Source organism: Saimiri boliviensis, chromosome X (assembly GCF_048565385.1).
Source record: "Saimiri boliviensis isolate mSaiBol1 chromosome X, mSaiBol1.pri, whole genome shotgun sequence".
NCBI lineage: Eukaryota > Metazoa > Chordata > Mammalia > Primates > Cebidae > Saimiri > Saimiri boliviensis.
In genome coordinates, this window is record NC_133470.1 from 18,452,578 (window position 1) to 18,472,026 (window position 19,449).

The window sequence follows — 19,449 nt, forward strand, 5'->3', positions numbered from 1 at the left end:
TTCAATATGCCTCTTTTATGTTTGTGTCTTGAAGAAAAAAAATTGGAAAACTTTGCACATGTGTGTGTATTAGTCTGCTTTCACACTGCTAATAAAGACATACCTGAGACTGGGAAGAAAAAGAGGTTTAATGGACTTACAGTGCCACATGGCTAGGGAGGCCTCACAATCATGGTGGAAGGCAAGGAGGAGCAAATCATGTCTTACATGGATGGTGGTGGCAGGCAAAAAGAGAGAACATGTGCAGGGAAACTCCCATTTGTTTTTAAAACGGGAGTTTTAAAATGACGATGAGGGTGGAAAACCTATGATGAGGGTGGGAAAGACTCACCCCTGTGATTCACTTATCTCCCACTGGGTCCCTCCCACAACCTGTGGTAATTATGGGTGCTGTAAGATGAGATTTGGATGGGGACACAGAGCCAAACCATATCAGTATGTAAAGTAGATTATCTAATGACAGGAGGGAAACACCCATTGATAGGGGAAATAAATCCCATTTATATTAGCAGGATTTATTTATTATATTTCAATTGTTAAGTGAAATATATTCAATGAACATATAATGAATTATGAAGAAGTGAAAACTGAAGCTATTTTAACTTGCTACTTCCATTCTAAAGCAAATCTCAACTCATTTCAGTCAGATTTACATCATTAACTGATCAGTCTTTGAATAAAATAAATTTATGTCAAGGGCATTCTGAATAGAATGACTGAATTATATGTATTTGTCCTTTTACTTTCAGGGCTATCTCAGGAAGACTCTTTTTATGTTTTCTATAACTCTCTGTTAAAGTCAAAGACATTTTAGTGATTTATCTTTTCTATAAAGATATGCCACATAGTCTGGATTTGAAATGCAATCTGCAAAGCCAGGCATGCCCATAAATCTGAATCTTTCATTATTTTCTTATATAGAAAAAGAAGATATTTGTACACATGGATAAAAATACTAAAGTAGAATTACTTTTCCCAAGATATAGCCAAAACACTTAGAGTGTTATGAATTTTGTTTAAATTTTATAGGTTTGTTGAACACATTAATCTATTACAAATAATAGCTAACATTTTTAATGGGTACTTACTATGTGTCAGGCACTATTCTAAGGTCTTTACATAATATAATTCATTTAATCTTTATAACAACCCTATAAGGGAAATACTATTATTATCTTCTAGATGAGGAAACTGAGTTTAAATAGCATAATCCAGGACTCCCAGCTGTTTAATAACAGACCTAAGATTCAAAGACATTCTGACAGCAGAGTGAATGCTCTTAATTGTATATTGCCCCTCAGACTTGCAAATTTAATACAGATTAAAATTTAGCAAAATATTTCTTTTCACTATATATATTAGACCTATATAAAAGGAATTTAAGTTTTGGGGTTTTATCACACCAGCACCATTAATATGGTTAAACAAGTAAACCAAAAACATTGTTCTGATCTTTCAATCACATTTACACCAATGTACCTTTTATTGGTAGAAATTGTAATTAGTGTACTTTCCAGGTCTAACCAATGTCCAAAACTCATGTACTGTGATATGTATAAACAGTGAAATGCATCCACCACTTGAGTCAAAACCCTTTCTTAGTATTTTAAGCTTTGACATGATTCCTTTTATAGCTAATTTCTAATATTGGGATTTTAAAAAAGAAAAAGAAAAACTGGCTGGGCGCAGTGGCTCACACGTGGCACTTTAGGAGGCCAAGGCAGGAGGACTGCTTGAGCCTAGGAATTCAAGACCAGCCTGGGCAACATGGTCAAACCCTATGTCTGCAAAAAATACAAAAGTTAGCCAGACATGATGGCATGCACCTGTAGTGCCAGCTACCCAGGAGGTGAGGTAGGAGAATTGCTTGAGGCTGGGAGGTTGAGCCTCCTGGGAGCTGTGATCACGCTACTGCACTCCAGCCTGGGTGACAGAACAAGACCCTGTCTCAAATAAATAAATAAGAAGAAGAATTCCCAAGAATTAAGTGTGACTACCAATATGGTGACTCATCAGAAGTTATTTCAATTTTTCATTCAAAGTTCTACTTTATACATTTCTACAGAAACAGTCTAAGTATTTCTGCCTATTTATTGATTTATCTATTATTTGGTAGAGATATAAAAGCAACAGGTTTGTGAGTAAAATTCAGAGATACCACTGATCTTACAAATTCCTACTCACAGATGCCAAATCTAATATATTGTATGTTTCTTTATATTCACTCATGATGAAACATTACTTCTTATCACCTCTTACAGATCTAGAGTCAATTCATATGACATGAAAAGAACTATTAAAGAATGCAATATTAACACTTTAATCTATTTCTAACTTTTAATCTCTCATGTAGTATGAAAATAAAGGAAAAACTCCATTACTAAAGTGAACTTTAGTGAAATTCTCACATATCCTGCATCTTCTTTCAAGATACTGCATATAGTATTTTCTAAAGCTAAATATTTATAAACTATGACCCAGCAAATCCCCTCTAGGGTGCTTATGTCCATCAAAAGACAAGCATAAGAATGTTCACAGTGGGTTTATTCATCATAGCCCCAAACAGCCAACACCACAAAGGTATATCAATAAGAGAATGGACACACAAATTGAGATCCACACAATGGAATTCTGGTCAGCAATGAAAAAGAACTGCTGCTACTCACAATATGGATCTCAGATAATGATAGCAAAAGAAGCCAAACTTAAAGAATGCATACTGCATAATACATTTATGTGAATTTCCAAACTGACCTACAGTATGAGAGGTCAGAACAGTGGCTACTTTTGAGAAGTTGTCTACTGAAAGGAAAGCCTCTGTGAGGCAGAAAATTTTTTTTTAAGAGTCTCCCTCTGTCTTCCAGGCTGGAGAGCAATGGTTCAAGCCATTCTCGCGCATCAGCCTCCTGAATGTTCTATATCTTGATCCAAACAGTGGCTTCACAGGTGTACACTTGAGTAAAAATTCAGGAAGATGCACACTTAAGATTTTTGTATGTTATGCACATTATAGTTCAGTAAAAATGTCAAACAGAAAAATACCAAGAACATAATAAACAGAGAAACTAGAGAGTGGTTACTTCTGGAGTAGAGGGGAGAAAAGATGGAATCAGAAAGGAACATACCAGTAAGCTTCAATGGTATTGGAAAAATTATCTTTAAGTTAGATGGTAGGCTCAAGTATTCATTGTATTACTATGCTTTGGAACATATATTTCCACATATTATTTGGTATGAATCAAATATTACACAATAAACATTTTTTAAAACTAAAAAAAAAGATACTGCATATAAAAGTACCTTATAAAGTAGAAAGTAAAATACAAATGTTAGTACCATAATTATTATTACTGAGCTAACATGCTGAAGCCTTCTAAATGTTAACACCAAATTGTAGAGTAAAAGTTTTTCAGTGCTAATTCTTAGGATTCCTTGAAAAAGAATACTAATTAGAATATATGGTATTTTGCAAAAACAGCAATGTCTCCATTAAATTCCTAGCTCCTCTTTAAGTAAGCCAAATTCAGAACTAGTGAATAACTTATTACTTTTATCCCATATGTTCTGGCTTTTGATTTTACATCTTAGTAATAAGTTGATGTGGGTATCTGTAACCCACCCTTCTTAGCAGGTTGCCATGACAACTCCTGAGGTAAAGTACCAGTTCACTGGAGCTTCAGACTTTGTCCATGCTAAATACAAAAGCTGCATTTGATTTCAGGTTGGCCATTTCTATTGGGAGCAATGTACCACAGTTTTTTCCACTTCCCTGGCTGACTTTTTCATCACCATGGAGACCAGGTCTGCCCACATAACTAAGATGTGAAACCATTCCTCATATGGCTAAAACTAAGGCCTTGGGAACCAAGACCTTTTGTAAAGTATATTACTGTTAAAGAAGAATTCCTGCTTCTGCTTTTAAAGTATTTATTGATTTCCCACAAAGAGAAAACAAATTTTCTGGTGCTGAATTAAGGCTTCAAATCTTTCTCCTTATTAAAAAATAAGGAGAAAGAAAATGACATTTTCCTTGGTCAGGTTCTGGTTTTGTGTGTACTATATTCATGGTGTATATTCTGCATAGTCAATTACTAAGGAATAATGTTTCATTTCAAATTATGTGACAATATTCCTAAATAGTATTACATACATTTAATGTTTCCTTGATGGTGGGCTTAAAATGTAACTTTTAGTTTAGGATTTTCTAAATTTGTCTCACTAAATCCAATATTAGTATCTTTTAGATTAGTTCTGCACTCCCAATAAAATTAATATGAGAAGTTATTCTAGAACCTTGATCATAAGTATACATGGACTTAAGGAATAACTGATGTAATTTATCAGTACAAATTCAGTTATAGCATATCCACATAGATCTGATGAATTATGTATAGAAGATCATATAGTCCAGCTTTTAATATATTCTTATAGATGTAAATTTGTAATGTTAGTATGTGTATATATGTGTTTGTATACACACATATAATACACACAAACACATACACATATACAGACTAGTACCACAAAAAGGGTTAAAATTCCACAGAGTTCTTTGAAGATGGCATTTGTTATGGAGATACTAAATATTTTACAGCTGCTAGTATTTTTTGCCACCCCTGCCCAGAAAATGGCACCAGTCAAAGGAGATGGTATGAAGTCTTAAGTGGTGTTGGGAATCCCAAATTTACCCCTTGATTTGTGCATTCCTCAATATGACTTAAGATGACATCTCTACTTTCATGGTTGTTTTTTACCCTAGAGAAGGCAACATAGTCCTTGCTTAATAAAATAGTTACAGGAATTCCAAAAGATTCTGACTTCAATAAAATACAGAATTATTCTTATTTTTTTAATATATTATGAATAAGCTAGCACCATAAAGGTGCTATAAATTAATTTAGAGATGGGAAACAAATTTATTAACATAAATGAATTTTTGGTTTTGTTTGCTAACAAGAAGTTAGCAATTCATTGCAATATTTGAATACAAATTAAGTTATAGGATACAGAAAACTTTCTGACATTTCAAACATTTGAATTTTGCAAGAGAAACTCTCACTCCAATGAAGTTCCTGTATCATTCTAGTTTTCTGTAATTACACTGGTAAGTGTGAAGTTCAACATGTGATACTAAATGTGAAACACAGATATAGCTGTGATCCTTTTGCAATGGTTATGAGGTCATTTGTATTTTTCCATAAGAACATTGAGAGTCAGCATATCTCTATTTACTGAAACTTTTCTTAAAAGTGTAGTGCCATATAATTTTGTCAGAAGGGAAAAATGAAAATTCATATATAATAGAACATTTTCAAAAAGCATATTCTTCATATGTTTTTATTTTTTTATTTTTTTATATATTTTTTATTTTTTTTCATATGTTTTTAGATTCAATAGCATTCCATCCCAAATGTAGGATGACTTTGCTGATCCAAAATTTGATAACCAACAATTTCCAAGATAACTAAGATTGAATATAAAAACTCATTAGTTGGTTTTTAGTTAAGATGAACATTAATGCTAATTTGTTTACATCTATGCTGTATTTCTTACAAACATGATTTTATAGTGATTTTTACCAAACTGTTTTTCTTCTTGTCATGTACACAATACATTTTGAGTGCCTAAAAATAAAATAATTTGAATGTTGGAATATGAGATGACTTAACAATGGGAATTTTTGAGAATTGTTTATGATATAATTATTGTAGATTAGAAAATAAAAGAGAATGTAAAAATACCATGGATTAATGTGAGAGATTAGATTTATAACAAATTTGACATAAAGAAAAAATCTTAATGATAACTGTCAATATCCAACTTTAGATTCTTACAAATGTTTCTTGAATTTTCTTCTTACTTTCTTTGGCACTTGCTTTGCTGAGGAAGGTACCTTTCATTGTCCTTAAATTCAATTGGCAGTGCCCCTAAAACGGCTCCTTTTTGCCAGAGTTGTTAATGAGCAAATGATCCCAAATGTCAGACTGGCATGCCAAGGAGGTTATTAATAAGGCATTAACATTTACAAGTTATTGAAGGAGGAAAATCAATATTGCCATTTTTATAATACTGCAAGCTTAGTTAGAAAGTATAAGCAGAAGTTTATTTCAAGCTTCTACAATCATAAAGAATGTTACAGTATAAGAGGAAATAATGTCTAGATTTTTAGCATAAGAATCAATTACTTTCTTATTCTGCTCTCAGCCCCCCCACACACACACATAAACAGAACCATCTGTTGTATTTTTGTTTAAAAGAATTTAGTATTTCACTTACTTTTGCAAATTGGTACCTCTTTTATTCTTTAATTTAATCATGAGGAATGATATGATATTGAAGCTAATACTGAAGATATTCTTCTAATAAAAATAATAATATTCCTACCAAAATCAAGATGTCAGTACTTTAAGGATAGAATATGAGTTTAGTATAAGAGTAAGAATAGAATGGACTAGACCTGTAGGACGAAAGTTCACAAAGATCTGTGTTACTGTTATTTATATAGCTATATATTCATGTATTTTAGAATATGAATATATATATACATATATATTTATACATTTATTTTAGATCAAATTTTCAAAACTTAGGAAGCTGTGCCATTGGTTACTTCCTAAAGAAGCTGAGCAGTAAAAGCATAATTTGCATAGCATTAAAATTTACTCATCACAGATCAAGTTACCTGATCAGCATCGTGGCAGAAGTACATAAGGGCAAAGTCCTTTGTTTACTTTGAGGGGGTTCTGATGAAGTGAACACTAAATGTATCTGGGTTCTGATGAAGTGAACATACCAAATATATCTCCATAACCCCAGCTCCCCAGGTACACGTACCCTTACCTGTTATTCCACCAGAATATCCAATTTGGAAAATTCAAGTCGAGTGTGATGGACAAAGTAAATAGCTTGGGTCATAGACATATAATTAGTGTTCTGAAGACATTCTTACCACCCAGTCACATAAGTGAACCAAGGTTCATATAAGGTTGGAACTACTTTTCAGAGTACTTAATATGTAGGAAAGAGAATGTCCTACTTGGGTTTGAAGGACCAAAAAGAACCTATTAAAGGAAATAGGCAAGAAAACTATGTTGATAGGGTTGATCCCAGTTTGCCTTTTCATTTTGGCAGACCAGCTATAGTCACAAATGAAGTGTTGAATGATTCACTTGTTCACCAGATTGGCAGTTCTCATCCCTGAGCTACTTCACATTTATTATCATCCAGGCTAAATATGCTCTAATTATATTCTTTTAATACAAACATACAAAGTCGTTTTAGAAAATCCACAACAATTTAAAACCTGCACTGTTCACCTCTAAGTATTTGGGGCTTTAAAACAAAGTCTACTGTTTTCTGTAGGGGGTTCATTTCTCAGACTTCTGCTATGTTATCTCTATAGCTATTTCAACTGGAACTGAGAACTTTAAGGCAATTATTTTAAATTAAGTCATTATTCATCATAAAATGGATTTCAAAAGCAACCCAATCTGCCAACAGCTTGCTGTCCACCTACATTGCTAAAAGAAAACCTTACCGAGGAATGATTATTTTTACTAAAGTTATCTCATTGGAGTTCAACATTATTTTATTAATAACCTCAAAATAACATTATCTACTGAAATATTTTAAAATATGGGTGGATTAGGATGGAGAAGTCAAATATTAAGTTAAATAAAGTAGATAATTCCTGTTTTGTAGATAATTCCTGTTTTGGGGTGTGTATGTGTGTGTGTGTGTGTGTGTGTGTGTGTGTGTTTGAGACAACTCTTTCGCCCAGGCTGGAGTGCAGTGGCACGATCTTGGCTCACTGCAACCTCTACCTCCCAGGTTTAGGCAATTCTCCTGCCTCAGCCTCCTGAGTAGCTGGGATTACAGGCATGCACCACCACAGCCGGCTATTTTTTTTAGTAGAGACTGGGTTTCACCATGTTGGTCAGGTTGGTCTTGAACTCCTGACCTCGTGATCCACCTGTCTCAGCCTCCCAAAGTGCTAGGATTACAGGCATGAGCCACCACGCCTGGCCAATAGATAATTCTTAACTATAAAATTTTAAGATAGAAGCGGGAAAGAGGAATACAACTATATGATAATCTTTTTGAGATGAGGCTGTCATCTTTGTATATTTATTCCTAACATTTGATATAGTATATATATACATCCATAGGCACCTATTAAACTCTTACTGAACAATATGTCTATAAAAATTATTCCCATTTTCCATTTTAAAATCTCAGTGGTGACATTCACAATGACAGTATCATGTGTCAAAATTCCATAGTACATTTTTCTGAAATATCTGTAGACACTTCATTGAAAATAAACTGATTGTAAATTTAAATAACATAATAAGTACTTCTGTGACTATTAAATGTGAAAGATGTCTTATATAAACTTCATTTAAAGGGTACTTTAGATCTGCCTTAATTTCAGGTAGTGGTTTTTGGTGCAGATTTTTAAAAGTCAGCATGTGTGATAGACTCATGAATAAGTAATTAAGTCACAAATGCACTCTAAGGTCATAATATAACATGTACATTAAGATGAAATACTACTGTCATAAGGAAACATTCCATATCTTGTGATTTATACATACAGGATGGAATTGTGGTTTGGGAATTTAGAGGAATGCTCAAATTATCTGGAAACAGTATTTTCTTATCTGTTTTGCCTATGGCTTAGGTTCATCAAATATTTTATTTTACCTGGAATTGCAAATTAAAGAATTCTATAGTGCTGTAAGTATAAGGACAAACTATATTACCTTTCACTATTTATCACTTTATCTTATAAAAGAATATCATGAAAATTTTGCTCCACATTCATAAACTAAAAATATTTTCCAACTCCTTCTCCCTGTGGTATTAAAAACTAAGCAGATAAAATTTTTAATCTAATATCCTGTGTCTTTGAAGTCAACCTTTTATGAGAAAATAGGCCCTCAAAATTTGGACAGCTAATACTCAAACCACAATTAACAAGTCTCTGTTTTGGTCTGAACATTCTGAACCAAGGTATGAGCCCACTCTCTCCAATACTTACCTAGAGAAAAGCAATTATCACTGTCATTTCATGGTGTTAGAGATCCTTGTTTTTGAAAAAGAAACTTAAATCTAAACACATACATTTAGAAGAAGGAGAGGTTCCAGATGACTATGGTAAGTAAAGATTTTTCAAAATAAGTACAGAACAATTCTACTCTTCCAGGAGTAGAATTGTGTTACTGATAGACTTGAATACCTGCTATTGGTGACCTTTATGGTCTGCAAATAGCTTAAGACAAGTAGTCTTTGGCTTTGCACTTAAATTTGCCCTCAAGCATGCTGATTATGGGAACTGAGTAAAATGGAACTGAGTTCTGTCTTAGAACTCAAACAGAAGTAGGAATCTTTGTAAGTGCTCATCTGGCTTAAATACTTTCTTCCATTTTAAAATATTTTCTTCTCTTTCATCCATTAAACAAAATATTTCTTTTTACCTGTTTTGTATTCACCCTTAATCATTTTCTTGCAGATATTTGTACCTCTACCCTTATCCCCTCTATAATCTAATCCTTGGGCATTTGATTGAAGTATCATCAGCTATATTTAGCAGGTCACTAATAGAAGCCAGATTACATTTCTAAAACATGTTTCCAAAATTTCTATTTATGCTTATTATTTGGGTGGTCAAGTTTTATTTGGGGCAATGTTTAAATTCATAAAGCAAAAAGGAAAAGAAACATCTTCCTCAAGATTTCCTATTCAATCTGTGTCTTAAGGAACTTGCATGGAAATGGAATCTCACTGGAATAAGTCATTCTACACATGATTCAACATGGCATTACATCTGGGTTCACCATTCAGATCTCCAGGAGTGTAGTAACAGGGAAACAAGATCTGTTTCTTCTTAACCTAAGCTGGTAGCGTCACAATTGGAGACTTCAGTAATGAGTAGAAGCTCAATAAATATTTATTAAATAATATGCCAAACAGAAGCATTACTGATTTTCTTTGTGGTATTGTAGATATGTTGCTGTAATTTCAAAATGTAATTGGCTAAATTCTTGGTAAACAGTGAAGTTTATTTTAACATTAGGAGTAGGAAATATTTTTATAGGTAGAATATTAGCCAAAAGAAAACAAAATAATCAAGAGTTCTATAATTTATGTGTTTTCTGCCTTTTATTTTTTTCATAGAGATGGGATCTCGCTATGTTGCCCAGGCTGCTCTCAAACTCCTGGCCTCAAGTGATCCTCCCATCTTGGCCTCCCAAAGTGCTGGAATTACAGGCATAAGCCACTGTGCCAGGCATGTCTTTTCCTAAAAAACATACAATTTCCATTTGTTCTTTTAGAAAAAAGGAATAAAATTAGTCTGCATAATGATTTTAACTGGTTTGACTATTTTGACTATTTGTGTCAGGATAAATGAAGTTGTCCACTACAAACGAGAAGGGTGGTAATCAGGGATTGAACACAAAGAAAAAAAGAGAAAGCCCAGTGAAAACATGGAGAGAAAAGGGAAGAGTGTTGAGAATCAGAACAAGACTTGCAAAAAGTTAAAGACACATAAACCTGAGATTCACAGAAGTCCATGATAGAAGGGCATATCATGAAGTAGGTTTTTGTGTTTTAGAGAGTTTATCTAGATTAGCCATATACTGGCAGCCCTTCCTGCACTTGCTTCTGACCCACCTGGCTCACCAGTGCATTTATACTTAAGATTCATAATGCACATACCAAGAGATATAGTGGAGTTAAGTATAGGAGTGCCTTTGTAGTTGTTTGTTTGCCTCAAAAATAAATAGGCAATATTTAACACGACATAAAATGTATAGCTTCAAAAATTTTATTTAAAGTTTACCAAGGCCTCTTGCATTTTGCCATAATCTCAGTAGACCAAGATACTTCCATCGGATTCCTCAGCAAAAATCTTGAAATTGTTTAAGCTGTATGATACAATGTCAGACTGGTGATGGGATTAAAAATAAAATGCTATGTGCAGTCCCCAACCTTAGGGCTTCTGACTTAGAAACTACTTGTATATGCAGTACAAAAATTGGTGTTACTCCAACCAGCTCTAGCCAATGCTATTGACCTATAACATCAAGTCTAAAACTGAAGTGGGCATAAGAATCACCAAGATATCTTGTTTAAAATGCAGATTCCTGAGTCTATACCCAGAAATTCTGATTCAGTAGATGAGGTGTAGGGCCCAGAAATCTGTGTTTAGCAAGTACCTCCACCCTCACCCTGCCCTAGGGAGTTATCTTGTCTTATGCTAACATACACTAACTGGTAACTAGTTGTAGCCATTTTGAAATAGTCCTCCCTCCGCCATCGCCATTGTGTAGGAGCTAAACTGAGCAGATGTTTCCAATCTCTTGCAGTAGAATTCAGCAACTGTGAATTGATTACCAGGGCTCTAGTTCAGTTTAGTATGGATTAAATGGGTATTAGGGAATGTGTACTAGAAATTAAAAGGTTCATGTAACCTTATCTCTGTGTGGAAACAAAGGATGTGTTCAAAATAATTGCAAAATGTTTGAATTGTGTAGATAAATTAAGAACAGTTTAAACTTAGAAATGACCTTGTGCCCAAGGTTGGATTTCTTCTGATTTTGCTGTTTGAAATTTCATGACCTTGTGAAACGAAGTGGTAGACGCTAAAGCTAGCATTCCAGTATTATAATATTCTACAAACTGAGGTATTGCGTTTTGTTTTACTTAACTTATATATGAAGACTAGTTCCCAACCCCATTTCTACAGAAAGAGTATAATATTACAGACAAAAATTAGTTCTGCTGATTTCTGAACTATGCTATATCTTGTTTTCTATATATCAGTGTTGCAGGCAAGATGTGTCCCTCCCCATTTTCTAAGGGAAGACATAATGAACAACATGCTTTCTCTATTCTCTCTCCCAACTTCTTCCTTCTTTTCTCAATATAACTCAAAAGATACTACAGGATGTTACAGATAAAAATCTGCACTAGGCTAGAGATTTCAAATGTTGCTAGTTTGTTTCCGCTGACAATATTTATTGGATTCTTTAAGATCCAAAATAAAGTAACCTAAATGGGAGTACAGTTTATTTTATCCAAATTGTTCTTAGTTTCTCAGGTCATTCAGATACATCCATCTCTTCCAGTTTCTTAACTTTAGCATGTGGCTTATGCTCAGGTGTAAAGCCACCCTTTCATCATATTCACTCTGCTTCGGCTTTTCATTTCTTGGCATTTTATATTGTTAAGCATGCAGCCTCCTCATTGGAGTGATACTAGCTAGGCTATTCCAATGTCTCACCGATTAGGACATTGTAGTATATATATCAGGTTACTCCAATACCCTTCTGGTCAGAAGACTAGAAAAGTTTGCTTCATGCTTCTTGATTGGATGAAATTGAGGAAAGATCTTGTATAGAAATACATTTTAATTTTCTCAAAAGAAATGGTCATTTTACATGTGTATGGAGAATATTTTTAACATAAACTTTTCTGACTAAAACTATAGATGTACATATACAAGTATAGCGGTGGGAAAAGAATTTTCTTCACTGTGTGTTATTATGTATATTTGGGAGATTAACATTTCCAGACAACCAAGCTTAAAGCAAAAGGTATCCCATTTATGGCCAGGTAGACGTGCATGCCAACAGAAAGACATTGTATTAAAACCATATGCAATTCTAGCCATATTTTTCTACTTTCTCTTCATGGGTATTGCATGATGGTATTTCTAATACAAATACTAATATGCTTTGGAAATAATGGCACTCGCAGGTCTTTCATCATATTGTATCACTGCTTTATCATATTAGGCTAATACACTGCGAGAGTTGGTAGAACCTCTCCATGCCAAATCGGATCCACTTCTGTTGGCACTCAACCCATTGGACTCACAGATTGATAAGCTAATGTTTAGAGAATTTAGATCGGAGAGAGTCGGCACGTCGCAGACTCAACATCAACCTCTTGCAAGCAACTAAAATGGCCTCGTCCTTGCTGTTTATAACAGAAAACAGACTTGTAAAAAGCTTAGATCATCAAGTGTTTTGGATTGGGGGCCTCCCAAAGGGATATAAGAGGGGCAGGCCACTCTTAAGAAGAATGCGAGCTTTCTACATTGGGACTAGCATAAGATCAAAGCCAATCAAGATGGAGCACAGTAACAGAAAACTACGGTTTCTATGGGAGAACAGAAGGGGAAAGGGTCTTAACTGGGAAAGGGCTCTGTGTGGTGACACATCAGTTGTGTTCTCCTGACACCAGGAAAAGAGAGGGATCAGCTTCAATAACTAGAAAATCCTGGCTGTTTAATGGACTCTTTGGTGGCCTCTTTTAAGGCAAAGCAGAGAAAGCAAATTATGTATTAAGTGTATTTTGCATTTTTAAAACTTGACGTGCTGTATTGTACTAAATTAAGTGTAATCTCTTAAGGCAAGGTATACACAATGTGCTCTGAAACTTAATATGTTTATTCTATTATAAAGTGTATTCAGGTACAACACAGAGACTGCTTTCGGTGACATTAATGAAGAAAATTTCTCATGCCAGGCTTTATTATAGAATCAGCTAAAATCCTAACTTTCTCCTTATTTCTTGGCACTTGTACACAAGTGGTGTTGCCTCTTAGGGCAGGCATGAGCTATTCTTTTCTGTAAAATATTTCGAATCTATAGGCTGTGGGTTTCATTTTTGAAAAAGTATTTTGTCTGGATGTCTTTCAAACTAGCTTCAGATATTATTTAATACTATGTAACTGGGTCCTCTATGGCTCAATCAGTATTGCTTATTTTTCTTCTGTAGTGGATGTGAAATTTTTTTTAGTTGGATAAGATACACTGTAATAATTTTAATGCTAATTAATGGATATTTCATACTGTGCAATGAACAGTTAATTTAACACTGTATTTTGAAATGTTTTTTTCTTCCTGTCACCGCAGTGTGTGGTATTGCATAATGTGAATACCTGTAAAAATATAAATTACTTAAAAATAAAAATATGACCAATTGGTATCAGATCGTTTCAGATAGCTAAATAATTTGCTAAGTATGCTTGATAGTAAATATCTTTCTAAAAAGAAGTAATCAATGCTTCTTTCTCACAAATGGAATTTGTGTCTGTGAATAAAATCACATTGATCTGCCTTACAATTGCCTCTGTGCTCTAACCATTTTAATGTGTTTTTTAAAAATACATACATATATATATTTATATATATATATAATAGTTCTGGTATATAGAAATCTATCAAAAAGCATTTTATTGGCATTTAATATTTATGGGATTGTCTTGGGTCATTCTCCCTGTTTAAGTCATAGTAAAATTTTGTGATCTGAAGAATTTTTTTTTCTCATTAAGGAATATAGTGACTCCACATTAATTTTCAAATATAATCATCTCTTAGCTTTTGTTTTAAACTGTCTCCTTTATGAGTTCCTGTCTGAGAGCCAAGCACTTTTACTTCCATATTCCTAGTGGTTAAATTTTCTAAATTCTACAGGTAAGCCTAAACTCTGTCATTTATATTTTTGATTGTCCTTCAAAGAACCTTCCCTTCTTTGGGGCAATAAATCAATGCTAAGAACACCAAGATTTTGCCATCTGGACTACTTGTCATAAAAACTACTGTAGTGCCCTGAAAATTCAACCACTGTCATGTATTTTTATCATTAAACCACATAATTTTGCAGAAATTATATGTTTAGAGATGTATAGAATAAACTTTAGCTATATTTCTTTTGTCACATCTTTATGGAGCAAGATTTAGTGTTGTAAGGAAGAAATTGACAGACACAAGTACTTGATTTCAGTGAAGCACATTATCATTCTTACAAGGATGGGCTTTACATGTTCTTTAAAAACACACTTAGCAAATGTTGGTGGAGTCACTCAAACTGGCCTTTTGAGAGAAAGGGTTTTTTCTCACTAAAATAGCTTTCTTTCATCAGAGAAATTATTGCCCAATAGTAATGTTTGTGTAAATATGAAACAAGTAGTTGATTACAAAGGGAGTACTAAAAGCCAGCTTTTAAAATCTTAAGCTTTTTTTCTGCTATAACAAACTACCCTCCCCAACCCCAGTTTTATAATTGACTCATATAAAAGCATTGAGAGCTAGTATTTAATTACAAACATTCAAATTATAGTATAAACCCCTGAATATGTAATAATCTTTGTCATAAAACCTGCAAAGACATTAAGTCCATTAAAAGTTTGTCACCTTACATATAAGTAAGTTATTCATTATGGCATGCTAGTAAATTCATATTCATAGAAAATATCCGGGTGTTCTCAATGCAAATGTTAATTGCCTTCTGTGACAAGAATAGTGTTTCACATACTTGATATCATTAGCCTGGAAGCCTTAAAGCACTCTGCCGCCATACAAGAATGAATGCTTCTCAAATCTGACTATGTCCAGCCTCCTCTCCCATTCATGATTTAATCTTTCCCAACCTTCTGGGCTCATTACACAGCTGTATTGCAGAAGGAACAACTGTTTCCACAAGGACATCATTGTCCAATTTTACAAGATCACAGATCCCTTCCAAAATATGTACCAGAACTCATTATCCATCATCGGTTTCATTCTTCAAGAGCTCAATCGGTTTACTTATTTGTTTTGTTTTCATTTTTTATGCTCCTTCAACATTGTCATTGCAGGGATGGGGAAATGGGGAGAATAATAGAGTAAAATTTTAGGTTGCCAAGTTTCATGAACAATATTATGCAATAGACTGTCCTAATAATTACACAGTCACCTGTTAGACAACACTCTTTGGAGTAGTTCGTGTATAAATTAAAGAAAACCATCGCTCTGTTTGAATGTGTTGGGTTGTATGAGGCACTGTGCCAGGTAGAAAAATGGGAAATGCAAATGAGTGGGATGAATTCCACTCATGGAAAAGTCACAGTCTAAGTCTCTGAAGTAGGGCACACAAGGGTCCGTTAAGGTACAGGAAGAAAAAACATTGGAATTTTTCCTTCGGTTTTATCTCTTATCCTTTTGAATTTCTTTCTGTGTATGTTTTATAACATCTATCTATTACTATAGAATAACACATATATAGAAGATTCTGTTCTATAAAACAGAAGTGTTTTAGCTAAGAGTGTGCAATCAGAAAAAGCTTGGAAACCACTGAGCCTGAATGTAAGAAATACATCAACCAAAGACTTTTTGGCATTTGAGAAATGCATTACTATCTTCTAATAAGATATTTGCAAGAGAGTCCATCAAACTGATATTTTCATTAGCTATTCTTTCTTTGAGCTTTCATTTGTCACTTACTACCTAGAGGTCATAGGCAACCTGAAAAAAAGGCAATGATGCTCACTACATCCCTAGATTCACAGTATTTCATAATTGAGCAGAATATAAAAGGGACAATAAAGAGGATCTTCTTTCACCCCGTCAAGTATGACACAGCCATAAATGATATTCCCTTGGCACAGAATAAAAGTTAATTCATCAATAACTTAATTACGATCCTCAAATCCATCAGTCAATGAAATTTTATGTAGGAAAGAAAATTTCATATGCACTATTTGCTTCAATAAAATCAGAATTTAAAAGTATCTAATGTGACACAGGACTAATTTACATGTTGTAAACCTAAATATAATTTGGGGGAAGTTTATTTCTGCATAGGTCCAGATTTCCTGAATAAATTAGATACAGATTAAAATTTCATTATAGCAGTGATACAGTTCCTCATTAGGAATCACAGAAGGTTCCTATATATGTCCTGAGATTTGAATGTGGTCTCTACACTTTGCCAACTTTCAGAAAACATTCATTCAAATTGCAAAAGAGCTGGTTTTCAGCCAGTGTTCCAATGGCTGTACTCGCACAATGAAAGAAAATCAATCAGGAAGCAGACATCACCAAGTGCTTGCCTCCTCTTCCAAAGCAAGCCTCTTCTAAAAGAAGAAAAAGCAAGGGTTGAAAAAAGAGAGAAGCCTGAAGAGAAGTGAGAAGCAGATGAAGAAGAGGGCAAAAAAAGAAGAAAATAAAGGTGCTTTCATATTTTCAGTTGCAACAGTAGTCCCAATTGACTTAATTTTATTCATCTGAGAAAAATCAAGGAAACCAATTGAAAATTATAAAAGAAAATAAAGGTCTGTTTTTGTCTTGAATGTTGAGTTCTGTGTTGTTTTGACTGTTGAGCACACTGAATCAGATTTATAATGTGACTCTGCCCCTCACCAACCCCTCCCACTTTGAAAATAAAAAGACTCTTTGTCTAGTCTTAAAATGTTAAGTAATTGGTGGCATTTCGTGGTAGCCTGGCATCTCAGTCCCTTGTCCTTATTCATCCCACTACTCTGTCTTGTGTAGTGTATGTGTATGATGTGTAGGGAATGGGGGGAGGGGGTGGCTTACTTATCTCTGATAGGAGCCACACTATCCCATTACTATACTTGGAAATGCTTCTGTGTTCTGTCTCATTGTGATTGCTTGTTCAAGTGTGCTGCCCAGAGATAAATCCATACTCAAGTCTTTTTACAGCTGTCAAACCAGATTCTTTGTAGAATTATGTTGTCTCTTGATTGAATGCTTTTCTCCCCTGTAAGAGCAAGAAGGGGGGAAAATTTTCAGTTTTTATTATTTAATTTCTATGTATGTTGCTTTATATATTGAATTTTCACTCATTCTTCTTAAAGTAGAACTACAGTGAAATTTTCTAAAATCAGTCTTCTGCCCCAGTATTTCACAAACTTTAAGAAATGACAGAAAACCGGGTCAAAATGTTTTTTTAAACAAAATATATACACCCTTCTACAATGTTAGGTAATATGGAGGAAGGTTCTTTTAAAATAAAAATTTACTATATAAAAATACTTCTATTTCCCTTAAATCCTAAAACTAAAATCCGAATCCCTTTTTCCTTCACCTTCTTTGGAGAACCAAAAAACTAATAATACATTAGGCCACCTGATACCTTAACTTCTATAATTCACATCTGTTAGGCCTCCCATTTTCTACCCCACCCTCTGCTCTATGAAATTACATCTGGCTTTAGATGCAGTATTGCCTTGAGGAAAAAAAATGTGATAACTACTATATAATTCCTCTGGGTTCTTTCCTGGTCTATGATTTTCTGAAATAGACTTATGCTGTTTTAATGTGTCCTTGTTTTTATAGCTCCATTTAGTTATTCTAAATGGTTGTATGATTTTGTGCCTTCCTTGTTCCAAATCATTCTCAGTTAAGATTCCCTATCTTGCTTCCATTTTGTTCATAACCCACAAAGAAGTTTCTCCTTTTTCAGTCTTCCATCCGCCATCCCGCAAAATCATCTAGGTGTTGAATATATTCAGTGATGGGCCAACAGAGAATTTAAAAGTTGTTATTTAAAGAGATTTTTGCATTTTTAGATCATAGTTCTAACTTAGATATATGGTTAAGAAGTTAAAATTCATCACAGAGGAGTTAGTGATAGCATGTGCTCATGAAAACAAGAAATTTTCTAATAGAAATTTTCGATGACTATACCTACCATTAGTTTGTAACTTCAGTAGCAGAGCCAAAAGTTGAATGTGTAGTGTAAATAAAACTAATTTTTAATCCTAAAAATGATCTTTTTAGGTTAAGGTACATTTTGGGCTTTGTTGACAGTTTTAGATACAGTCATTTAAAAAAAATTTTTGCATGCTGTATTTTAAGGAAGTCTCACATTCTTTGGCATCTACTGCTAAATACACATTTCCAATGATAACTGGAAAGAATTGGCAGTATAGAATTCTTGTTAAATCGTGGGTTCTGGGGTCAGACTGCCCACATGTAAGTCTAGCTCCACCACTGTCTAAGTATGACTTTGGACAAGATACTGCCCTGCTATAAATGAAGATCAAATAGATCTGCTCTTAGTACTGTTGTGAGGATTAAATGAGATCATAAAGATTAAGCATTTACCCTGCTGTCTGGCACATTTAAATGTTAAATGGTATCAGTACCAATTAAGGAATCTTTTTTTGAAACTATGTCATGGACCATGGTGGAAATGAACAACATTTCAGATTCACTCTTTCGGCCAATATAATTACTTTAATATGTCTCCTTGAGAAGGACATGACATTAGTGTTCAGACAATTAAAAAACAAGATAGGACTTTCATTTGTTCGGCTATGTCTAAGATCCTTACTGAGCCAGCTCTCATTTTTTTCTCAAAAATATTTAACTGGAGGATTTTCTCCTCAGGTCTTACAAATACTAAGTAGCATCTCTTAGCACATGCCAGATTTTCCCTCTATATTTGCATGTAAACATATTCCCATATTTCATTTTAATTAAAATATAGGTAATTTATGATCAATTACTATATTTGCAATGTACAAGGCATTACTATGGTAGTCACATGAAACCTAATAATCCTCTGTGGCACAACTGGAAGATTTTTATAATCAAATATATTCTATTGAATGCCATTTAATCTTATGAGGTCTGGAAAAACGTAAAA

The 19,449-nt window shown here is 33.8% G+C and overlaps 1 protein-coding gene across 5 annotated transcripts in view; it reads left to right on the forward strand.

Annotated features, from left to right (window-relative positions):
• The window catches only part of CNKSR2 (connector enhancer of kinase suppressor of Ras 2), a 296,479-nt gene that overhangs the window by 271,529 nt on the left and 5,501 nt on the right, over window positions 1-19,449 (forward strand). Inside the window, exon 21 of one of the 5 annotated variants that reach the window (XM_074391389.1) lies at window positions 12,804-13,999. The exons of the other annotated variants lie outside the window; for them this stretch is intronic. Within the exon in view, the coding sequence (XP_074247490.1) occupies window positions 12,804-12,808 (5 nt within the window). The 3' untranslated portion in view covers window positions 12,809-13,999. Of the gene's footprint in view, window positions 1-12,803; window positions 14,000-19,449 lie in introns of those variants that run through there. 5 annotated transcript variants of the gene reach the window in all.